This window comes from Pristis pectinata, chromosome 8, assembly GCF_009764475.1.
Source record: "Pristis pectinata isolate sPriPec2 chromosome 8, sPriPec2.1.pri, whole genome shotgun sequence".
NCBI lineage: Eukaryota > Metazoa > Chordata > Chondrichthyes > Rhinopristiformes > Pristidae > Pristis > Pristis pectinata.
Window position 1 is genome coordinate 67174937 of NC_067412.1, and position 23837 is coordinate 67198773.

Here is a 23837-nt window from a genome sequence, read left to right on the forward strand (position 1 = left end):
TAGTGAGTGCAAATATAATTTGGGGGTGAAGTGGGAGCAAGGGACCTCATCTTCTAGTGAATGGAAAGGGAGCAATTGAACCAGGAACCCAGAATTTAATGTGCTCTAAACTTTGTTGACTAACCTGTGTAAAACTTTAATGAAAATCTTAATATACCATTTTTGCCCATTCCCCCTAATCTTTTCTGCAAGTCACACCCTTCATATATCAATCTTTTTTCTAGGTATTCTGTTATTGTAAATATGGAGAAGGTAGGTAAATAAATTATTTATGCCAGTACCAGGGAGCACAATCCAAATATCAGAGCAAGATCTATCAGGAGTGAGGTCAGGAAACAGCATACAATGAGTGGTTTCAAACTGAAACACTTATGCAAATCACAATTTATGTTAGATCGCTTGTTAACATTTTAACAACTGAATAGCTTTAAGGGAAATGGGGGAAAAAAGTAGGGTTAGAAACAGCTCAGCTTTGATCACATAGAATGATATGTTAAATGTCCTTCTCCTGTTCTATACTTCCTTCCTTAGGGTAGAGGGTTGAAGACAAGAAATATCATGGCACTAGCAGGAGTAGTTTATTATCCCTGAACAGTAACTATAGCATTGGACAGAGTATGAAAATCAAAGTAGGGCATGCGACAAGATTAATGCAATAGTCATAGGGAGTTTAAGTCTTCAAATAGACTAGGTAAACTAAATTCTCACAAGTTCATAGAAAGCTTGAGACTTGAAAATCAATATCAGTAGTCATGGAATAGCACCACATTTGATCAAGCAGTGTACATTGAGGTACTAGTTTGAGGCCAGCTTTGTTTTCCTCCCTCCCTCCCTCCCTCCCTCCCTCCCTCCCACCCCCCCACCCCATTTCCTCTGCCTTCTAAACTCATTTCTGCTTTCCACACTTGTTTACTAAACCTTCAGTTTCCACATCCAATATTGCCTATTTTCTGAGACTACCATCTTCCTGCCATGCTAAAGTCAACCCTCCTCAATGACAACAGAAATTCTCCCAAGGATACAAGTCTTGGCCCTGTTGAAATTCAACCAGTCTGGCTTAGACAAGTCCCATTTGCCTCAGAACTAGACTTAGAGTCCCAGAAATCAAAAGCCATTCATTCTGCACCATTTATTTAGTAACATTCACTTGTGCTGTTCTTTTATTTCTGTAATCAGTGCCACATGGTACTAGTAGGAATCCAGAGATTACCTACCACCCTTTGGGAGATTCCTTTCACCTTTCAGAAGGAGTCATCCAACTTCCCATAATCTGCCTACATTGGAACTAATATGGATCATAATCCATGACTCTTCAGCAACATACTCCTCAAATTTCCTGTACCAAATAAATAGCATACTTGACCAAGACATCAGAGAGGTAGTATTATCCTGCAATAATGTCTGTACCCATGAAACCTCACTTTCTCTATCAATTCTGCTAATGACCATAGCACACCAATCCTTTCTACACACCACCCCTTACAGGTGATGTTCCAGTGGCAGAAGAGGGAGAAAATATGATATTAACCATAGAACCATACAGCACAAAACAGGCCCTTCGGCTCACCATGTTGTGCCGTCCATCAAACCACCCTCACACTATCTAACCCTTTCCTCCCGCATATCCCTCTATCTCACATTCCTCCATATGCCTATCCAACAAACTCTTGAACCTGTCCAATGTATCTGCCTCCACCACCACCCCAGGCAGTGCATTTCATGCAACAATCACTCTCTGGGTGAAAAAACCTCCCCGACATTTCCCCTGAACCTCCCACCTGTAAACTTAAAGCCATGCCCTCTCGTCTTGAGCATTGGTGCCCTGGGAAGGAGGCGCTGACTGTCTACTCTATCTATTCCTCTTAATATTTTATATACTTTTATCATGTCTCCTCTCATCCTCCTCCTTTCCAGTGAATAAAGACCTAGCACCTTAAGCCTCTCCTCATATTCCATATGCTCTAATCCAGGCAGCATCCTGGTAAATCTCCTCTGCACTCTCTCCAACACCTCCACATCCTTCCTATAATGCAGTGACCAGAACGGAACACAGTACTCTAAGTATGGCCTAACCAGAGTTTTGTAAAGCTGCATCATCATTTCGCGGCTCTTAAACTCAATCCCACGATTTATGAAAGCTAACATCCCATAGGCCTTCTTAACTGCTCTATCCACCTGTGAGGCAACTTTCAGTGAACTGTGAATATGAACCCCCAGATCCCTCTGCTCCTCTACACTGCCAAGTACCTTGCCATTTACCTTGTACTCTGCCCTGGAGTTTGTCCTTCCAAAGTGTACCACCTCACACTTCTCTGGATTGAACTCCATCTGCCACTTGTCAGCCCAGCTCTGCATCCTATCAATATCCCTCTGTAAGCTCTGACAGCCCTCCACACTATCCACAACACCGCCGATCTTAGTATTGTCCACAAACTTACTAACCCAGCCTTCCACCCCCTCATCTAAGTCATCTATAAATATCACAAAAAGTAGAGGTCCCAGAACCCTGCAGGACACCACTAGTCGCTGCCCTCCAATCCGAGGGCACTCCCTCCACAACCCTCTGCTTTCCACAGGCAAGCCAATTCCTAATCCACACAGCCAAGCTTCCCTGGATCCCTTGGCCTCTGACCTTCTGAAGAAGCCTACCATGAGGAACCTTATCAAACGCTTTACTAAAATTCATATAGACCACATCCACCACACTACCCTCATCAATCTTCCTCGTCACCTCCTCAAAGAACTCAGGCTTGAGGCAAGATCTTCCCTTCACAAAGCTATGCTGGCTGTCCCTAATCAGTCCATGATTCTCTAGGTGTTCATAGATCCTATCCCTTAGAATCCTTTCTAACAGCTTACCCACCACAGATGTGAGACTCACTGGTCTGTAATTCCCTGGACTATCCCTACTACCTTTTTTGAACAAGGGGACAACATTCGCCACCCTCTAATCCTCCGGCACCATCCCCGTGGACAACGAGGACTCAAAGATCCTTACCAGCGGTTCAACAATCTCCTCCCTCACCTCTCGAAGCAGCCGGGGGAATATCCTGTCAGGCCCCGGATATTTATCTGTCTTGATATTATTTAACAACTTCAACACATCCTCTCTCTTGATATCTACAACCTCGAAAACATTACCCTTACCAGCACTCCCTTCCACGTCATCAAGACCCCTCTCCCCTCTCCTTGGTGAATACCAAAGTATTTATTGAGAACTTCTCCCACTTCCGCCACCTCCAGGCACATTCTTTCACCTTTGTCTTTAATCGGACCTACTTTACCCTAGCCATCCTCCTATCCTTCACATACATGAAAAAGGCCTTGGGATTTCCCTTAACCCTACTAGCCAATGCCTTTTCATGTCCCCTTCTAGCTCTCCTCAGCCCTTTCTTAAGTTCCTTTCTCGCTACTCTTATTCCTCACGGGCCCTGTCTGAACCTTGCTGCTTATACCTTAGGTATGCTACCTTCTTCTCCCTAACTAGTTGTTCCACCTCTTTCGTCACCCACGGTTCCTTCACCCTGCCATTCCTTCTCTGCCTCACCGGGACATATTTATCCCTAACATCCTGCACAAGATCCCTGAATATCGACCACATCTCCATGGTACATTTCCCTTCAAAAAGGAAAAATTAACAAAATAAAATGCTAGAGTTTAAGAGCTGAAGCATGCAAAGAGTAAACTTGGAGCGAGAGCGAAATCCTGTTGGGGAATAATTAAATGACAGAAAGCCATTTCACAGAAGAGTGACATACTGAAAATAAGGAGATCCAAACTAAAGGGTTGTAAGCACTGGAGGAATTTATGGCACAAAAGGTTACATCACAGTGACCCAAATGACCAGCAGGCATGGATTTTAAGGATTGAGCTAGTGGATTTAAAATGGTTTGTTGTCCAGAATTCCCTCGATTTCAAAACTCTGCCTTTGGATTGAAAGGTAGCAGAAAGGTCAAGGTGAGAAGAAAATGGAGTAACCAGTTATCAGGCCACAATATGTGTGTGTATGTATGTTGTGTTTAACTATAGTTAAACACAACTTCTGTCTAAAGAAGATGATGACTAACTGATAAGTTCTCCACCCCCCCCCCCCCCCCCCCAATGGGGAGATAAAAGGGCAAAACAAAATGGATTAAAAATGTTTCTGATGAAACCCAAAATCCTTTGAATTAAAAAGGCACATGAAAATCTACACTGGAAAGGGAACTCAAGGTGCCAGTTAGTAGGCATGACTGAAGGAGCTAGTCTACTTTTTCTGATGTTAATTGTGGAGAGGAACTAGCAATTATTATTTTAAGCAATTTAGCTGAGACCATTTCTTCCTGATCTTTTAATCACATCAGTCCCCACTGATGCACTGCTGAGCATTTAAAAAAAACTTTGTTGAGAACCACAAATACAAATAATCCTTTTGGTTTAGCTTTGTACCAGGGCAGACCTCCAACTGGATATTTCCTGATTTCATGTTTATAAATGGCTGAAAGGTCATCTTGAATATCTGAAAACAGAGCATTCATAAATCACCTTATAACAGTCAATCAGCTTTGCTTAAAAAATACATTGAAGGTGCAAACATTGCCTCTGAAAAAGCAAAATCAAAGTGGCAAATGCAATTAATGGATACATAGGATAGTCATTAAGACTCAATTTCCTGTGCTCTAATTCCAGAAAAATCTAGACAATTTGGGTTACACAGTATTGCAAGTATGAAAACTTGTATTAACATAATAAATTCATCTCTTCAAGACATCTAAAGCTCCTGTCAATATTTCTGACCTGCAGTCACTTGTAATGTGGGAGAAACGTGGCAGCCAAACTGCACAGCAAGCTCCCATAAGCAGCAATGTTAATGGCTAGCTATTGTTTTGGGTGATGCTGATTTAGGGAAAAATATTGGACAGAACAACACTCCTATCCTTCCAGTCCACATGCAGATCGGGCCTCTGTTTGAAAGACAAGATGCTTGACTACAAATGCTACTTAGTGCTGACTGTGATGATTTGCCTAGAGATTTTTTTTTGCAAGTTGCTGGAGTGAGGCAAGAGTGGTATCACTAATTCACAAATTTAGTTTATAAATCCTTTCCTTATGTGCAAACCAACCTGTGCAAGGCACAGACCTTTCCCTTTCTCCCTAACCCCAAAAGTCTCTTAAATAATTAGTTCTCTGCAGTTGTGTTCTACTTCAAACATCAGCCTATTTTGAAGGCATGGTTTTTATGAGGCTGGGTTAAATTTAGACAAAGTAACTATGGTTGAAAGGTGACAAACAGCAAGCATTAAAACTCACAAATGCAATGATATTAATTGAGCAATGAGGGCAAAAATATACATTTATTCAAAAAATAGTTCAATCAATGCATGGTCTTTCATGAACTTTGTAAGAGTACATGCTCCATTAATTATATCTAGAATTCATCAAGGAGCCAGAATTCTTGCCACATAATTTGTCTTCAAGTTCAGCAGCATTTTTAAATCTCGATGCCAAGAAATCTTGCAGTATTCAGCACATCATCTCTCATCAGATAACATCCACATAGCCGTCGGTAGCCAGTGAATGCATCACGGCCATGCAAGACTCTCCAGTTATCCACAAATAGAACCTGTAATTGATATGAGTAGTCATTACTATTACAGCCCATGTGAGAGTTTTGACTTTCTAGTAAAGAACATCTATTGCTTAGTGTTGCTCTCCACCCCCATTCCAAAAAAAATTCCAAATCCCAAAAGTACCCTCTGTGTACAGATCACTTACACATTCTTTAATTAATCAACTGCACAAGTTCAGAGTGTATTTTTTTTTGTTCCTTTTTCCCTCTCCAGTCCTCCCACAACTCCCAAAATAATGCAAACTGCAGGGAAAAAGAACCAATGAAACTCATCTACCATGTAGGAAAACTAAAGCATCTATAGCAGGTTGAGTGGCTAAAGAGAAATAAAATGGTTATTTAATGAGAAACAGACTAGCACCTTAAAGCAGATTCTGTTTATCTTTAAAACAATTACTACAACAAGGAGTTTGAAAAGTCAGTCATTAGATGAATAATGAACCTCTATAACATAGCAGATGGAGTTGGCTCCATGATAAAGCTTATTTAAGAGCTATTGTAGCTTGATAATGTTGTAAAGGGATGTCGGCAAGAGATAATGAAACTAAAAAAAGGCAGGACAAAGCATGAATAGTTGTTTGCCACAAAGTATTCCATTGATTGCTCTACAATGCAGCAAAGTTGAATAGTTTATAGAAAGTGATACTTAAAAATTAATTTCCAACTAAAACATTGTGGATGGCATTCCACAATATTAACTGCAGGCATGAAAGAAAACTCAGATAGGCCTTATCCAGTGTCAGCAGAATATCATCCCTTTTACTAAAGTTAAAAACAAAATGGGTGTTGTGGATTAGGCCTACCCCAGAGATCTCATCTTTGGGAAACACAAGAACTGCATACTTATTGCAATTATTACGTCAACTGCATACAACCCAGACCTGAAATCTCTAACATAGCAAATCATTTAAGCTTATTTTAACTCGCTCAGTCTTCTTGGAAACTACCAAGTAGGGTTATTACAAATTAATGCTTTGTGACAATGCTTAATTTGATCACATGAATGTACATACTGCTTCCACAACCTCAATAACAAAACTGCAGCTCACACAAGACCAGAATGGCAGCAATTTATTGCAATGTTTTTAAATTTGGGAGAGATTAACTTTGTTTTCTTACCTTTCCAGGTTTTAGTTTCACCCATATTTCATTCTCTGGCTTCCTGAGTTCTGTTGTAAGGGCTCTGTGTGCAATGTACCATTGGTGGACTACATCATGAGGCACTGTGCTAATAACAGCTCTATCATAATTGTTATATCTGTGGAAAAAGTAGTTAATAATACTTCCATTATTAGGGGGATGAATTACAGTAGATTACAAAGTTTTCTCTGGTGCAAATTTGAGAACATTAAATGCAAGAGATTTGAAACTGCAGGGAAAACTATGTGAAGTCACTTTACAAGGATTATCAATTGAGCAAAACAAAGCATTTAAGGGGTATTACACCTCTGAGTGAAATGACAGAATCTAGGAGGTTCATGCAATTGGGGTTACTGCTCAAGGATAAGCAGCAAGATTAGCTCAATCAAAGATATTGCATGTTCCATTAATATGCTGTTTTACTGGGGTATTTTAAACTATTTAAACAGGATACAAGCATGAATTGCAAAGCTAGCATGCAATTATCACTGAAGATAGTTATGAGCTACCTTTGTAAACTGCTGCAGTTTGTTTGAAGGTACTCAGTGCCATTAAGTTGGGATCCATTCAGGTTTTTAATCCAGTAACCAGGAAGGAATCTGACTGATGCCAAGGATGGTGTGACATTCCCATCCACTCACTTTTTCCTTCCATACAAGGTCATGGGTTTGGGGAAGATTTGGATGCAATTAAGAAGTCATGAGAAGCTACAGTATGTTCACCAAATGGTGCAAACTCCAGTCGCAACTAGTCTAGACTCCTGTGATTGCAAAAAAAAAGATGGGCTCCATGTTGGGGCTGGATGTGGTGGTGGGTGGAGGAAGTAGGGGAAAATGGGAACTCAAAGCTGCTCTTGACGATCCAGATTTGAAAATAAATAGGTCAAATTTAATTAAAATGGTATAACCTATAGCCAAATATGTGGCTGTAATTCATTATTTATATGATTTTTAAAAATTAACATTACACAAGTCTATTGCAGCTGGAAAAACAGAAATTCATTTGGAGAATAAAAACCTTGTTTTGATGTAAGTTAGTTTGGATCTAAAGCAGTTTTCAGCTCAATCTTCAGCAGTCACAACAAAGTTAATGTAGTTATATGATGCTAGATTTACCAGTCTAAAAACCCTTGAGCAGCTAACTCAGTTTCTTAATCAGATAGACAATATTGATGCCTTACAGAATATCTTTGGGCAGTCTGTTTATTCCTCCAGAGATATGACAAAAAAATTGAGACATTTGTTGCTTACTCTCACCTTATCAAATATAATTCATTATTCCATGGATAAACATTCAGAATTGGTCCAATTCCAATCATGTGATTGTGACATTCCCCTACATTCTCTATGTATTCATGCTTGATTGGCACTTTAGTGAGCAAGTCAAAGTTATCAGGATTTTGTTTCCATACATTTTCTGCAGCATTAAACCCATCTTCCAACAGAGTTCTTCCACCAGTTCCATCATGCCTCAGACAATGAAACAACTGAACTCTTGTATTAAAAAAAAAGAAAAAGAAAAAGTTAACAGGATAGATGACATTAGTTAAAGCACATTCACTTGTGTTCACTGGCAGAAGCTTCCAGAAGAGTGCAAATTAAAACTTAGACCCAAATGGGAAAATAGCATGTATTAAGTAAAAGAAAAGTCCTTAATTCAGTATCCCATGCATTGCAGTCTGAATTTTACATTATGCATTTATTATGCATTTAATTTTGCAGAGTCCTATTGAAACATATCATTCAATAAATATGGTAGTATATTTTAAATGAAGGTACATTGAGATAAAGCTAAACACTGGGGGATAATCAGAAACTTTTGGGCCATCCTAACCCAACTTCATTCACATCCTTATTACTCCTTAGAGGATGCACACCTCCCTACCGTATACAGTTCTCCAATTCTTTGTTCAAACTGCATGCCCTGATAAGAAGTCTTAAATGGTTATTCAACAATGAAGCATCTAATTTTTAGCAGATTCAATAGGTAATGATCAGGATAGCAAATTCTGGTAACATTATTCCTCCTTTTCTACCCTCAGGTCATTCAAGATCAGTAAAACAACAGGAGAGGCGTATCTGAAACATGACCAATGTGTCTTGAGAGAAGAAACATACTGTGAGGATCTGTTGGAATTTAATGTGGAATCAAGAAACAAATTTCACTGCTTACACAAAGTCAAAAATGTTTGAGGTGCAATTAGGTAAACATCTTGGTAATCACTTCCTTTAAACCTTAATGGTTGGATTAATAACTGAAAAACCCAACAGATTACTTGTCAAATCTTAGCAGAAGTGGGTGAGGAAAGGAAAGCATTTATAAATTTTACAACCTATCAAATAATGCACATACCCACAAGGTTCCTGAAAATAAGTTGTGTCTATATGCCGATCAAGTGCCACTTTTGTGTAAGCAGTGTCACCACGTGAGAAGTCAGAAGTAAAATCCCACATTCGGCCATAAATGGACTCCCTAAAACGACAAAGTTAAATGTTACAGCCATGCTCGACATACCTGAAGGAAGGCGAATGTTCAGTTCTCATCACAAAAGTTATAAAAATCAAAATATTTCAATTTTCCAGCATTTGCACTAAAGAGCAGAAATGCTGGAAGTACTCACAAGGCAAGTTTCAGACCAATGACCTACCAGATCACAGAAAGCAATGGTTATACTACCTGCCTCAAGACTTCCCCCTACACATGCGCCTCCTCCCCACCTCCAGAATGGCAGTTTGGTTCAGTCCATAGACCAGAGAGCAAATTAGGAGAAAAGAAACAAGAGATGGTCTAACAGCATAATGAGGTTGTAGAGAAAACAAACTATGTCTTAATTGCATAGCTATGAGTATTAACACCACATAAGTAATTGATTAAAGCAAATGGGTTTCAAAAATTAATTGGACAGCCAAGACTTGTTTGAAATTCAAGCTGTGTGAGAATACTATGATGCTTCAAAGTTTCCTAGCTAACCACGTTTACAGGAAGTGCTTCCAATTGCTCAAATTCAAGCTTTGGGGTGAGAAGCAGCTGAAGTCATTGCAGGGCATCTGGGAAGTATGAGAATTTCTCGTTCCAGATAGTGCTTGATATACGAAGAGCAGAGGAGGTTAGTAACTTTAATATATTGGATGGTCAGAGTCAGTCATATAGCACAAAAAGACCCTTCAGCCCACCATGTCCATACTGATGGAGAGATTAGCAAGCAGAGAGTGTAGGAACCCTTCAACGTGATGATACACAAACAATCTTAACACAGATTCATTCAAGGGCAATTGATCCTTGCAACACAAGTAATTGAGAAAACATATAGCACAGCAGGCCAAATGGCTGAATTATGAAGTGTAGAACTTCAATGTGTCCTTGGGGCTCCAAGTCAGAAAGATAAACAGGTTTCTGCAACTGTGTTGCTTTCCCAGTGCCAAGTATGCATAAAACAATATTAAGTGGTGGCATTTAAAAACAGCAACAAAGTGTGGTCTCTATGGGAATGTCAAAGAAAATTGGGAGGTTGGCAATTAATTTCAGGAGTTAGATGTTAAAAAGCAATTCACTGAAAAAGAGATTAATCTTTGGATTATTCCCTGTGCCTGATGCCAAAGCAGATAGACTATTCCTAGTTGCCATGGGAAGAGATTACCAGGCAGATAGGGGAAAGATTCAAGGATGTGCTTCAAGGTCTCCTTACAGAAATTCAACATTCCTACTGACACCTGGCAATCCCTGGCTCACAATGGCTCAGAGTAGATTCAGGATGAAATCAAGAACCTAGAAGCTATGCATTTGGGACATTGTCCAAAGGAGCAGGCACCTCCACCCTCCCTCCCCTCACAAGCTATCCATCCATCCAGCCACCACCACCTGCTGCATCTTTGGAAGAGTCAGCAGTTCCAAAATTGGCCTCTTAGTGCTCTCAGAACCAATCAAAACCAGTGTATAAGTCATCCTTGATCTTGCAGGATCACAAGAATTCCCAAAGCCATAGCACTGGAGCAGAGGAATAAAATAAAAGTAAAGGTAAAATATGTCAATGTGCAGCTGGATTAAATGCAGGAGAACTTTCAATTCCTGGAGCAGTAGAACCAGGTTTTGGAAATGGGAGGGATTTGTTAGGATTGGATAGGCTGCACCTCAATTCTCATGGGAGAGTTAAAAATATTTGGCAGAGGAGAGTACCAGGATCAGGTATTAGAGAAGGTGCACAGGGGAGTGCTGGTGGTTGTAACCGATAGAAGACAAATCTGTTTTTAAAAAAAGAAACAATTTTAGAAATAGGATGATTGGAGACACAAATGTAAAGTCACACAGGAAGGTTTGAAATGCATAGAACAGAGTAAAGGCTAGGAGATGCAAGCACAAAACACCAGGGTGAACTATGATACTATGCCCATGACAAGAAAAACCAGCAGTGGTGGTAATGTTGATTACAAGATATACTTGCACTGGCAAGGAATGTAGTAATTTAAGGACAAATACAGTATTTGATTAGAATAAACAAAATGAGCTATTCAAAGAAGTGTTAAAAGTAGCCAATACTGTTGTTGTAAAAGTAAAATCATGTGGAAATTACAGAATCAAGAGCACTGATACTGGGGATCTTCAAATTACCCCTATGCAAACTGGAAAACAACATAATAAACAAGGCAAAGAGGTACAGTGTTCACTCATCTCCAAAAATACATACACACGAGTGTGCCTGAATGTGGAGGAATTTAAGATATAGAGGGATATGTGGGAGGAAGGGGTTAGATAGTCTTAGGTGTGGTTTGAAGATCAGCACAACATGGTGGGCTGAAGGGCCTGTATTGTGCTGTATTGTTCTATGGTTTTATGTTCGAACACATTGCTGGGGAACAGTTGGGCAAGCAGTTTATATTCTTTTGGTTTGGAATAGTTGTGGTAAAAAGGTCCTTACATTACAAAGAACAGAAGTATTTAATTAGAGGAGCAGCAACTTTAAGTGAATTCAATGCATAGGTTGGTGGGGATGATGGTAGATAGCAAGGACCAGAGGAACCTGTACTTACTCTATCCAGGATTAGAAGGGGTGTGAATGGTGACATGGGAAATAGATGAGATGTGGTCAATGGCTGTGAACTATGGTGGAAGGGAAGCCAGAGTTAAGGAAGACTCTCAGAGACATGCCTGCACGAAGTCCTGTCATTAGAGCTCATGAGACAGACAGGAATTGGGAGAATAGAATGGAATCCTTACAGGAAGTAGGGTGGGAGGAAGTATCACTAGGATAGTTGTAGGATTCTGGGCATGTAATGGATGTTTGTGGCTAACCTATCCCCAAGATGGGGGGGGGGGGGGGAGGGGAGAGAGAGAGAGAGAGAGAGAGAGAGAGAGAGAGAGAGAGAGAGAGAGAGATCCAGAAGGGATGGGAAAAGTTGAAATAGACCACATGAAGGTGAAAACAGGATGGAAAGTGGCAGCAAGAGTAATGAAATTAGTTCTGAGTGCAGAAAGCAGCATCAATACAGTCATTGTAATGGAAAAAAAAGTGAGGGAGAAGGCCTGAATAGGACTGTTCTAAGTATCCCACACACAAAAAGGGAAGTTTGGGTCCAGTCCAGTTACCATAGCTACACCTCTGATCTAGAGAAGGATTAGAGTAGAAGAGAAATTGTTCAACATAAGAACAAGTTAGGTCAGGTGAATGATGAGTTTTTGATGGGAGGGAACAATTTCTTGCTGTTTGTATCAAAGTTGTGGGAAAATTGTAGAAAAAGTTAAAAGGGAAGGAGAGCACAGGAATGGTTAAAGTCGCCAGAATAAAAAGAACGACAGGGAGTTTAGAAATGTTAGGAATCTAACCAGGCAACATGGCAATGACTGGGCCGGGGTGGGGTGGGGATGATGGTGAATACAGGTCTGAGGGTGTAGTATTTGAATGTGCATAGTATATGAAACAAGGCAAGTGAGTTTATAGCTCAGTTCAAAATTGGTGGGTGTGATGTTGTGGACAGAGACATGGCAGAAAAAGGATCAGAGCTGGGAGTTAGACATCCAAGGATACACATCTTATCAAAAAGACAGGCAGGTGGGCAGAGAGGGAGGGGTGGCAGCCCCATTGGTAAAATATGAAATTAAATGAATAGCGATATTGGATTGAAAGATGTAGAATTCTTGCAGGTAGAGTTAAGGAACTGCAAAGGTAAAAAGACCCTGATGGGGGTTATGTACAGGCCTCTGAGTAGCAGTCAGGCTTAATCGGGTACAAAATAAGTAGACCCCAAGAAAGGGAATTGGTGCAATATCTACAGGAGGCAGAGGTGAGTGTAGTGGTCATTACCAAGGAGAAGGTGCTGGTAAAGCTGAAAGATCATATTTGGAATATTGTGAGCAATTTTGGGCCCTGTATCGAAGGAAAGATGCCTTGGAGAGGGTCCAGGAGGTTCACAAGAATGATCCCAGGAATTAAAGGGTTAATGTACAAGGAGATTTTGATGTCTCTGGGCCCGTACTTGGAGTTCAGAAGGACGAGGGGAATCTCATTGAAACCTACCGAATATTAAAAGGCCTGGATAGAGTGGACATGGAGAGGATGTTTCCTTTAGTAGGAGTCTAGGATCTGAGTGCACAACCTCAGAATAAAGGGATGACCCTTTAGAAATGAGATGAGGAATTTCTTCAGCCTGAGGGTAGTGAATCTGTGGAATTAGTTGCCACAGAGGACTGTGGAAGCCAAATCATTGGGTGTATTCAAGGCAAAGATTGATAGGTTATTGATTGGAAAGAGGGTTAAAGGATACAGGGAGAAGGCACGAGAATGGGGTTGAGAGAGAAAAAAAAATCACCTATAATTAAATGGCAGAGCATTCTTGATGGACTGAATAACCCAATTCTGCTCCTATATATCTTATGGTCTAAAATTGGCAAGCTCTGCTTTAGATAATCAACTACAATATGGCCTAGTTTTTAAAAAAAATTCTTCTCTCCACAGTCACTGCCTGAAACTATAGGAAATAAACAGCAGTTCTGACCTGCATTTCACAGCTTTTACACATTTGTTTTCCCCCTTCTAAATTCTCTCCGTAAACCACCAACCAGATGACTTGATCATTAGTTTACCACTATGATAATCCTGGCCTCTAGGCCAACCCATTTCTCTCTACAAATTAAAACCAACTTGTTTTCCTACAACCCCCCCACCCCCGTGCCCATTTCCAACAAAGGGCCTTTGACTTGAAACATTAACCATCTCTTTCCAGATATTGCCTGACCTTGTGTTTCTGGCATTTTCTATATGAAAAAGAAATTGCTTCACCGACACAAGAAAAAAGGAAGAGATGTACAAAATCCTGAAAAGACTATTTAAAAATGGGAGAAAACATTTCTAGTGGCAGAGGGTCAGTAATGAGCACAGATATAGAAGACAAAATGGCAAAAGGAACAGGCAACTCAAAAGGATTTTTTTAAAAATAACATGTGGATATAAGATTTGAGGTTGATTCAATAGTAATACTCCAAAAAAACTTGGATAAAATTCTTTTTAATTAATAGGATCATGGTTAAACAGCAGAGGGGTGGGTTTGTTTGGATAGTTTCACTGAGAACTGGCAAGAACACAGTGGATCAAAAACAAATGATGCAGCAGAGGGGATTTATGATTCCAAGGGATAATTTCCAATTTCTACAAATAGTGATTTATTGGCTATGTATTTTAGTCTCTCCCAAAATAGTTGGTGGGTAGCAAATCGTATCTTAATACATTAGCAAATAGGATACAATATCTAAATAGATGACAATTGTCAAACAGATTAATACTATAGAAACCCTATATACCCTCAATGTTATAACTGGCTATTGTTTGTATTGTGACCATCCTGGGACTTGCCAAGCTTCAAAAATATCTGCCAAAAAGAATCAAAAACTTTCATACAAAAAAATTCACCTGATCAAGCCAACACGCAAAGCTACAGCTTCTGTTGCCTCAACACTCACAGGAACTTCTTCAATAAAAGAGACTCCATAAAGCAGGAAGGTCTCCAAGAATTTTTTTAGTTCCTCATCAGATTCCATTACAGCATTATAAGTAACATAAGGCATTTGCGCTTCTTTATAAACAGCAGCATTCCAAAGGATGCGCTTTTGAACAGTCTGCTTCTGTCCTTCAAAAGAATGTTTCACCAACCATGACAATCCATATTTGGTCATATGATTATCTGGCCCTACAAGTGAAAAAGGAAAGATATATCAAATTAGTTAAATGCATGAAGAGCTTGTATTACATAAAGTACTAATTAGGAGAGAAACTTTCAAATTAATTTTACTTCAGAGAGAGGATGAAGCTTTTCCAGTAATGGAAAAGTATAACTGAAAAGGAATAACATGCACTGAAAGAGCAACTCACATGTTATGTAGATTGTATCATTATCTGAACGTATGTTTATTGGCTTGATGGCCAAATCCACTTGGGCTGTATCTAAGCTCCGTTGATTAGTTTTTGGGTTGAAACAGGATGCAGAGCGGCAATGATCCCGTAGCCAAATATAATCAAAACGCATCACCAAATCAGAATACTTCAGTTCTGTAAGAGTAATGATAGGATTTAACTCCAATTATCCTTCTCCACCACAAACTTAGGTAGATTCATTCAGATATCAGTTAAATAAGTAGAGGTAGACAGAGGGGGGAAATAGAACTGAACAGAAGTACATGCAAACATTTGTTAGAGACTACTTATTTTAAAAAAGTGAAGATTTGGAACTACCTATACACACACAAGTGCATCAGGAAATAACTTGCATGATTAAATAGTAGTTGTGCAAATTCATCTCACTTCATAATTAAAGTTTTAATCACAGCAAGACTTTAATGATATTATATGGTTTCCATTCATTTTTGGAGTTAGTGTATTGAGCCTGGACCCATGATGAAATAGTCATTCTCCTTGTTTTTTCAGAAAATATGTTTAGGAACATGGAATATTATATAATAAAAATCTGATTCAGAAAAGATTACTTGGTTGCTTTCAAAACTTACAATAGAGTCAGATTTAACAAAATATGCATGTAATTTCATAATAAATAAGACAGCTGCTTCAGACTGGTAAAAAAAGGAATGTTGTAAAGTTTTTAGTTGATGCTAGAACACAGGCAAGGAATTTAGAACCATCACCACCGAATTCCTGCCAAGCGATTCCCATACCTTTAGCATGCAGACTTTAAATCCAATAGGTCACTAAACTGGTAATGACTAACCAGTTCTGTAGTTCAAATCCTTTGGAGCCAGTTATGAACTGGTGTACAAGTAACTAACTGAAATGGCAATATAACGATGCCACCTTCAGCACATCCACATTCATGGAACACTTGACATGATTGCACTGGACAGGATACACAGAAGATTCACCAGTATGTTCCCAGAATTAGCAGAGATTGGATAGGCTGTGTTTGTTTTCCTTCAAGTGAAGGAGGCCGAGGGGGTACCTGGTTGGAGACCATTTAAACTAAATTGCTGGAGGGATGGATACCTGTATATGGCAGTGGAAGAGCAATAAAATAGGGGAAAAAAGAAAATGCTGGAAAAAAAAACAGGTCAGGTAGCATCTAAAGTTATAGTCATCCTATCCTAACCATTTATTTTCCCCAAATAATTTGTACATTTTTGGCATAAAGATAAGGGAAACATTGCAAGATCTGGTTCTGGAGAATGAGCTGGGCCAAATGTCAGAGGAGCTACTTGGAACAATAGGTGACATTTTAAGAAAAAAAAGGAACTTGGAGAATTAATGAAACAAATAATATAGGGCACATGTCAGGTGAATAATGCAGAGAAGCAGTTGAATATAGCAAGCTGAAGGGGGAGGTGAAAAGGGAAAAAAAAGGTAAAAAATAGGTAAAGAGAATGAAAACATGAGAGCGAGAGAGCGCGAGAGAGACAAGGAATCATTTCCCCTCCTCAAAGAAAATGAACATGCAGATCCAGAACTCACTGCCTGGAAGGTTAGTAGAAGCAGAATTAAATCAGGGCTTTTAAAAAGAACGAAAGAAACAGAACAAATGAAATGGAATTGTTTCAGCTCAGGGGGAACTACAATTTCAAGGACTGATCCAAAAAAAAGGCATTTTAGAAAAACAGGATTAAGAACAATCTGTATAAATTCTTTTATCCAACCCGAAAAGTCTTTTGGCACCTTACCCAAGTGTTTGTCATGCATCAACCATGAACAGTTCATTGAGTCTTGAACACCATGTTGACACCATCGTACAGTTACTGCAGGTAAACTCTGCTTTATGCGACATTGCCATGTTCTCAGTCCTTGAACATCAGTCTTCAGATGCTGTACACTGACACCCAGACGCAATAAGCGGTTCAAAGACATTTTCTGAGGTGGGCATGGAGTTGAAGCAGGAAAAAAACATTTTGCATTAGAATCTGAATTTTCTGCTTAAAAATTACACAGTGTTGGCATGAAACATGTTCAGAAATTGGGCCATGAAATGCAAGTGTCTAAGGGATGATTTGTTCACACGTTAAAAGGGAATATTGGTAAATTATTTCCATTGGTTTACAAGTTTAGGATTAGGTGACAGACCAAAATTCATGCCAGGCCTTTAAGGGATGATGATGTTTGGAAGTTTCTACAAAGAATTTGGAACTCCTTCACAGCTGCTATTGGTGTTGGATCATCTGGTAATTTTTAAGTCAAGATGGATACAAAAGAAAAAAAAATGAAATCATACCACAGAATATCCCCAATCTTATTAAATTACAGAATATTGGAAATAAATGGCCTACTCTAGATCAAGTTCTGTTCAATACTGTAACAATTAAGTCAAAAGAAAATATCTGAAGGACATTTCTATTAATTTTGGGCTGGTTTTATTGAAGTAATATTGTTGGACAGCAATAACCGCAAATATTCAGAAGCTAAAAAAAATCACGTAACATTTACACATTTAAATAATGGTCAAATGAAAAAGAATACTGAAATACACTTGTTTGTACCTGAAATCCATCAATGTGCCATGATCAACACTGTCAGTCACTTATTTTCCAAATACAAAATAAACTATTTTCCCCCCACTCAAGAGAATGGAGGAGAGAGTGAAAAAAAGTTTGAGATCGGACTTGCCTTGTTTTAAACAATCTTGCTGAGTTGATGCAAGATTTGCTTTAAATGCTTGAAGTATGCAGCTTATCACATGGCAGATAGGGAACCTCTTATTGTTACAAATGTGAGCAGTGACTCAAGTTAGTAGCATCGGCTTACAGTTAAAAGTGCAACTGTTGCCTCTGGAGACTCAACAGTTTAGGTCGACATTCAATGCAACAGCAAGGAGGTGCTCCATTGTCAAATTATATAGTCTGACATAGGAGGCATTAAACTTTATTTACTGTTTTCTAAAATGGTGCTGGTGGTACAGGAAGTTAAAAGGAGGTAAAGGTTTCATGCACTAATTTTGAAACAGCAAAGTTATCCTCCATGTCCTGGCCAAGATTTACCCTTAGATTTATAATATTATGAAATATGACCTGATCAACGAATCTGTTTGTGGATGTTGCTGTGCATAAACTGATGCTCTTTGCTAAATGGTTGCTGGGACCATTAATGCAAACCTGCTTTTTTTTAGAAATTTAGATTGCAAAAAAAAGTTTGTGACTATATAAATCGCTGAACTGACATATCTTTGTGCTCATCTCTCAGTACTAGGTTTCAACCAGCATTCAAGCATACCTCAATAAGGAAGATAAATCCAGGAGCATTCCCAATTCCCCTCTTGCTCTGTGGTCTACACAAATCTTGATTGTGGAACAATACTTAGATAAGAAATAAAACACTTTTCTTTGAAAATGAACCAGCTTTGATAGACAAGAGCCAGAGAGCAAGCTGCATTCACCTTTTACTGAGAAATGAGCTAAACTATTAAGCACAAGTATGTTAGCTATACACACAAAACAAAGCTGCTGGAAGAACATTTAAAAAGTGGAATTGATTTCTCATCCTACATTCAGGATAACTAGCGTTTTGCAAAGACCTGCAGGTGCCCAGTTATCAGTTCGAGACAATAGTTAACTCTGCGCTCGAAGGAAGCCAACTTCTTTGCATTAAGATTACGCTTAAATATCCGGAATGGGTAGCACATTTTGATACAAGGCAGCCCAACAATTCCTACATGTCAAGATGACTTCCCAAAAATAACTTGAAAATTAGCCAATAACTTATTTACTTTTAGAGGACATTTATGAACTGTGCCTGCCAGTCACATAGGCAAAGCAACCATGAAAATGTTTTAAGCCACCAAATGACAGCAACCGTACTGTATAAACTGAGAACAAAATTGTTTAATGTAAAAAGGTATCTTAAGTTCAGTAAGCTAATGCCTTTGCTCCCATTATGCATGAACACACATTTCCTTTCTTATGCCTGGTTCAGAAGACTACTAATCATTATGCTTTACAAGCTGTAATGCAAATGAATTCATCACTAATAAATGTTCAAACCTATTACAAGAGTCCACATGAAATGCCACAAAAAAAAATTAACTCAGATCATTTGCCCCCCCCCCCCCCCAGATTACAAGAGCTGAATCCTCCACTTTTTCCACCTCTGGCCTATTTGTACTCTCCCTTTCCCTTGCTCCACATTGGCAGCAGAATCTTCAGCTAAGGTTACTCACCACAGGGATCCATTCCAAAAATCTTTGCCTTGCTCTATTTATTACCTTCGGAAGTCCCGACACACAGTTCCATTATGCTTTCAGTCACTCTTCAGGTCCATTTGCCCCCCCCACCCCCCATCTTTATTAAGTTTCAAATTAATATACATAACATTAGTGATTATACACATGGTACGAAGAGATCGGGATAACAATAATAAGTTAATATATACACTCACAAGAAGTAAAATATATAATCTGAACCTCCCAATCTCTTACTATGTGAACATAAGAAAGAATTTGAAAAGAAATTTAATTATATGAAAAGAGAACCCCCAAATTAGAAAAAAATAATAATAAGCAAAAGTAAACCAAAAACTTAAAAAACTGGACTGATATTTCTTCAGTTTAAAAAAAACATTATGTCGTTAGCAAAACTCCTCTATATTCAAAGGTTATTGAAAGGGATTCAAAAAAGGTCTTGTTATATCATATGGAAATACTGAATAAAGGGACTCCAGGCTTCCTCAAATTTAAGCGAAGGATCAACAGTACCACTCCTAATTTCTTCTAAGTTTAAACATGTTATAGTTTGAGAAAACCATTGAAATGTGGTAGGAGGTATAGGATCCTTCCGTTTAAATAAAATGGATCTCTTGGCCATTAATGTAACAAAAGCAATCATATGACAAGCAGCAGCAGATAAGTGGCCAGAATCCATCATTGGTAACCCAAAAATTGCAGTAATAGGATGAGGTTGTAAGTCAATATTCAATACAGTTGAACTAATATTAAAAATGTATTTCCAATATTTTTCCAAAAGAGGGCAGGACCAAAACATATGGGTCAGGGAAGCCACCTCCAAATTACATCTGTAACATATAGGATTTATACTGTGATAAAAAACGGGCTATCTTTATTGTAAAGTATTTTGTGATGCTTTGTTATGTCAAGGATGCATTTAAGTATTGCTCCAAGTGATCACAATGCAATTAGTGACATTACGAGAGGACTATTACAGGTGCTGATTTCAAAGGTTCAGCTACAGCCTTGTTCAATCTAACTGAGCTGCAATGCTAAGCACTCAATGAAATCTGACTACCCAGGAATGGTGACGTCCTGTGCAGTATCATCTTTTATTTACATTCCATAACACCAGTGTGGAGCAACAAACAATGGATGACAAGTTGCAATTCATGACAGTATTTAATAGATGTTCTAATAACTGATACACATAATTATATGGAACTGCAGACTAATAACCCAGAAGATACACGGTCAAGTCCCAGAGTGGCTGTATGAGATTAGCAATCCAAATGTTATTTAAACTAGAAATACAAAGTTGATGTTGGTAAAAGCAAAAGTGGTAGGTGCACACAGTGGTAGGTGCCTGGAACACGCCACCAGGGGAAATGGTAGAAGCAGATAAGACAGTAGCATTTAAAACACATGAAACAGGCAGGGAATAGAGGGATACTGATCACATGCAGGCCAATGGGATTAGTTTAATTTTCCACCATGGTCATGGAGACACGATGGGCAGAAGAGCCTGTTCCAGTGCTGTACTTTTCTATCAATCAAAAACGTTAGGGTTTTCACAAGATCTCAACCAGAATGCTGAGAATAAAACTTGTCTTTTTTGCAAACTGCTATTTCATGCCACAACAACTGGCTTTTAGCAACCCGCTGAAGTGCCCAAACATTCTATTATAATGAAACCATAAAAAAGATTATGGATGTTGCAAGTAAGTTCATTATGCAGACTGCAGCTGTTTAATACAAGCCCATCATCAGCTCAGAACACTTATGGATGGACAAAAAGCATTAAGCTTGTCAACAATAGCATAGGCCATGATAAATCCTATTTTAGGGCAAAAATAAATCCTTTGCACACATCAGTTGCCAAGCAGCTATTACTTCTGGTAGCATTTATAAGATTTCATTTGATGGGTCTCAGCACTTGCTTTAGGAGGATGAGAATTAGATAAAACAATATTTTATCTGCTTACAATCAAGTAAAATGGAGCTCTTTATGGCATAACCATCGTGGTGACTAATTGCTGCCAAAATCTAACATTAGGAGAACCATCCAGGCAGATCTTTAAACATGAAACACAAATTTGCCTGTTAAACCTGTTGATTATAATGTATTGCACATGGGGTAAAACAAATGCAAGCCTAATTTCCCATTGAGCTTGTACTAGAAGCAAATGAATAACTGGGAACTTTAAATCCAGCCAGAATGAAATAACAAACGTGGAGGATAATGATTAAAAAGCAGAAAACTTCAGAATTCCTAGGCACCATTGCACTGTACTGCAAAATCCTCACCCACAAAAAGACCCTCAATTGTGATAATAAATCTGTCTTGTTCAAAATGATGTTAGCAAGTTACTTTAATAATAACCAGGCTGACCTTGCAGTCAATTTGTCCCTTCCACCACAAGAAAAATACAAAATAGATGTAATGAGATTCAACACAGAACCAGGTAAGAACAGCAAGTCTATCTGGTCAAGCCATTTATGCAAAGAAAGCCACTCTTCAAAGGGTTGTTCAACTCACCAACATATTCAGTAAAAAGCTGGCCATTAAAAGTACAAATAGTAAACAAGTGCTGATATAATGAGTTACTTGCTGCTAAACAATTGGTTACTTGGTCAACTAATAAAAATCAACTAAACAAAAACGAACTATTTCTACGTACGAGCCATGAGCCACCTAGTGTTTACTGAAGCTCCATTTCAACGCATTAACACGATCTGATTTTGTTTTGGATGATAAATTTCATTGGAGGTTTCTCCATGCGGAAGAGCAAATATCAGATTTCTTGCACTTGCAAGAGTTTAAAACAAATTTAAGCACGGCAACAAGCAGTTTATTTCTGGCGTTTAAAGTGCATTGCATTTTTGAAATATTTTTAAAAAAACGAGTCTCTGTTCGGTATATCAAGATGTCCACAAAAAGGAGCCGGGACAACACGAGTAAAATTATGTTTTGATGTCGGCCTTCAATACGAAGACAGCTGCAAAAGTCTATTCGGAAATCAATTTTCCCACGAGCCAAATTTTATCCCGACGTGGTGATATTTGCTGCCTTCTCAAACAGCACCTTTGAAGCGGAGCTACACTCAACACTTCTTGCAGAAAAATATAAACCCCACTCCTTAAGCCCGCTCACATGTGTCTTCCCCGAAAACGAAGATTGCTCTCCCAATGGAGAGATACACAACTGCAAGGCGGCGGGGACGAAGTCGGTGGTCTGCAAGCCAGGCCCCACTTCAGCTCAGCTCACGACCCTACCCACCAGGCTGCCCGACATTTTACATTAAGTAAAAATTTAAACAATTTTAAAACATTCATATCCATTGCACACCCTTACCGTTAGCAACTTGCCCCCAGCACCAAACTATCTGCAACAACTGACACAAACAAGGCAAAGAACAACCTTCCCCCACCATTATATACTGCCATCGCCGCCGTCAGTGAACATGCTTTGCCCCGCCCTCCTCGTCACAAGAGCTGTCAATCAATAACGACCTCTCCTCAGCCTGAACATGTGGCAGGAAAGATTTCCTCCCAGCATGTTTTTTTTTGGAGCGGAGTGCATATTCCAGTATGCCACCATCTAATCACCTGAATTAAAATACACATTCTCTCATTCCGCGCATTTGAAAATGTATAGACTTTAATTCATGAACCAAATAAAATAATCCCACTATAAATGAAAATCAAAAACTGAAGATTCTAGAAATCAGGTGAAATCTTTCCAATAGTCCTTTACCTGAAACATTAACTTAAACCTCTTTCAACAGATGCTGCCTGACCTACTGGATGTTTCCAGCATTTTCTGTTTTTTTAAAAAATTTAAATCCCTCTGTCAAGTCCCATACAGTCTATTCCCGCAAAGCAGCAATTTATTTTCACTTCTTAGGGTGTTGTATTTGCAGCTACTGATGTGGTCTCTACATTCAGGAGACCAAACAGATTGGGTGCTGAAGGGATGGTACAGGAGGGGGAGTTTTAAAATTCCTAGGGCATGGGAGTCGGTTCTGGAAAGAGCTGGGACCTGTATGGAGGGGTTACACCACAATATGATTGGAAGCAATATTATCAGATTGTAGCGGTTGCTACCGCGAAATAAAACAAGACGCTAGTCGAAGGATTGTCAAACAAGAACTGGTTTATTTTCCCGCCTTGCGCGGGCCTTTTAAGGGAGACTGTTCCGGCCCAATGCAACCGGCAATGACATAAGTACCACGTCATCAAGTCTTCCCCACGCGCGGGTTCTCCCCGTCGCTTGGGAAAGACGAGGCCCGCCGCCATCTTGGGCCTCATCGCTCCGACGCCGCGCGACCCGACTGCCGAGCCGGTTCGCCTGACCGGACGGTGAGTCACTACACAACCCCCCCCAGAACCGGCGATACAGTCCCCAAGGTCCGCGGGCTGTGCCAGCCGCCGCTTCGGGGGTCGGCCTCTGCGTC

At 39.3% G+C, this 23837-nt stretch overlaps 1 protein-coding gene across 1 annotated transcript; it reads right to left on the reverse strand.

Annotated features, from left to right (window-relative positions):
* Positions 1 to 4265: 4265 nt before the first annotated feature.
* On the reverse strand, positions 4266 to 22917 carry tmlhe (trimethyllysine hydroxylase, epsilon). Its single transcript, XM_052021546.1, has 8 exons — positions 22736 to 22917; positions 16895 to 17081; positions 15105 to 15281; positions 14646 to 14922; positions 9101 to 9220; positions 8005 to 8241; positions 6728 to 6866; positions 4266 to 5602 (listed from the first exon to the last, which is right to left on the reverse strand). Exons 2-8 carry the CDS (start codon positions 17076 to 17078, stop codon positions 5471 to 5473), a joined length of 1266 nt encoding a protein of 421 aa, XP_051877506.1. The 5' UTR covers positions 17079 to 17081; positions 22736 to 22917; the 3' UTR covers positions 4266 to 5470.
* Between the last annotated feature and the right edge of the window lie 920 nt (positions 22918 to 23837).

Bases quoted from the DNA above. Each gene is read 5' to 3' on its own strand.
- tmlhe (XM_052021546.1), bottom strand. From the start codon at position 17,078: ATGTCTTTGAACCGCTTATTGCGTCTGGGTGTCAGTGTACAGCATCTG. The intron at 9,221-14,645 runs GTGAATTTTTTT...TTGTCGTTTTAG, and splicing joins TTGCGTGTTGGCTTGATCAG to GGAGTCCATTTATGGCCGAA. The intron at 6,867-8,004 runs GTGAGAGTAAGC...CTTTTTCCACAG, and splicing joins AATGAATTATATTTGATAAG to ATATAACAATTATGATAGAG.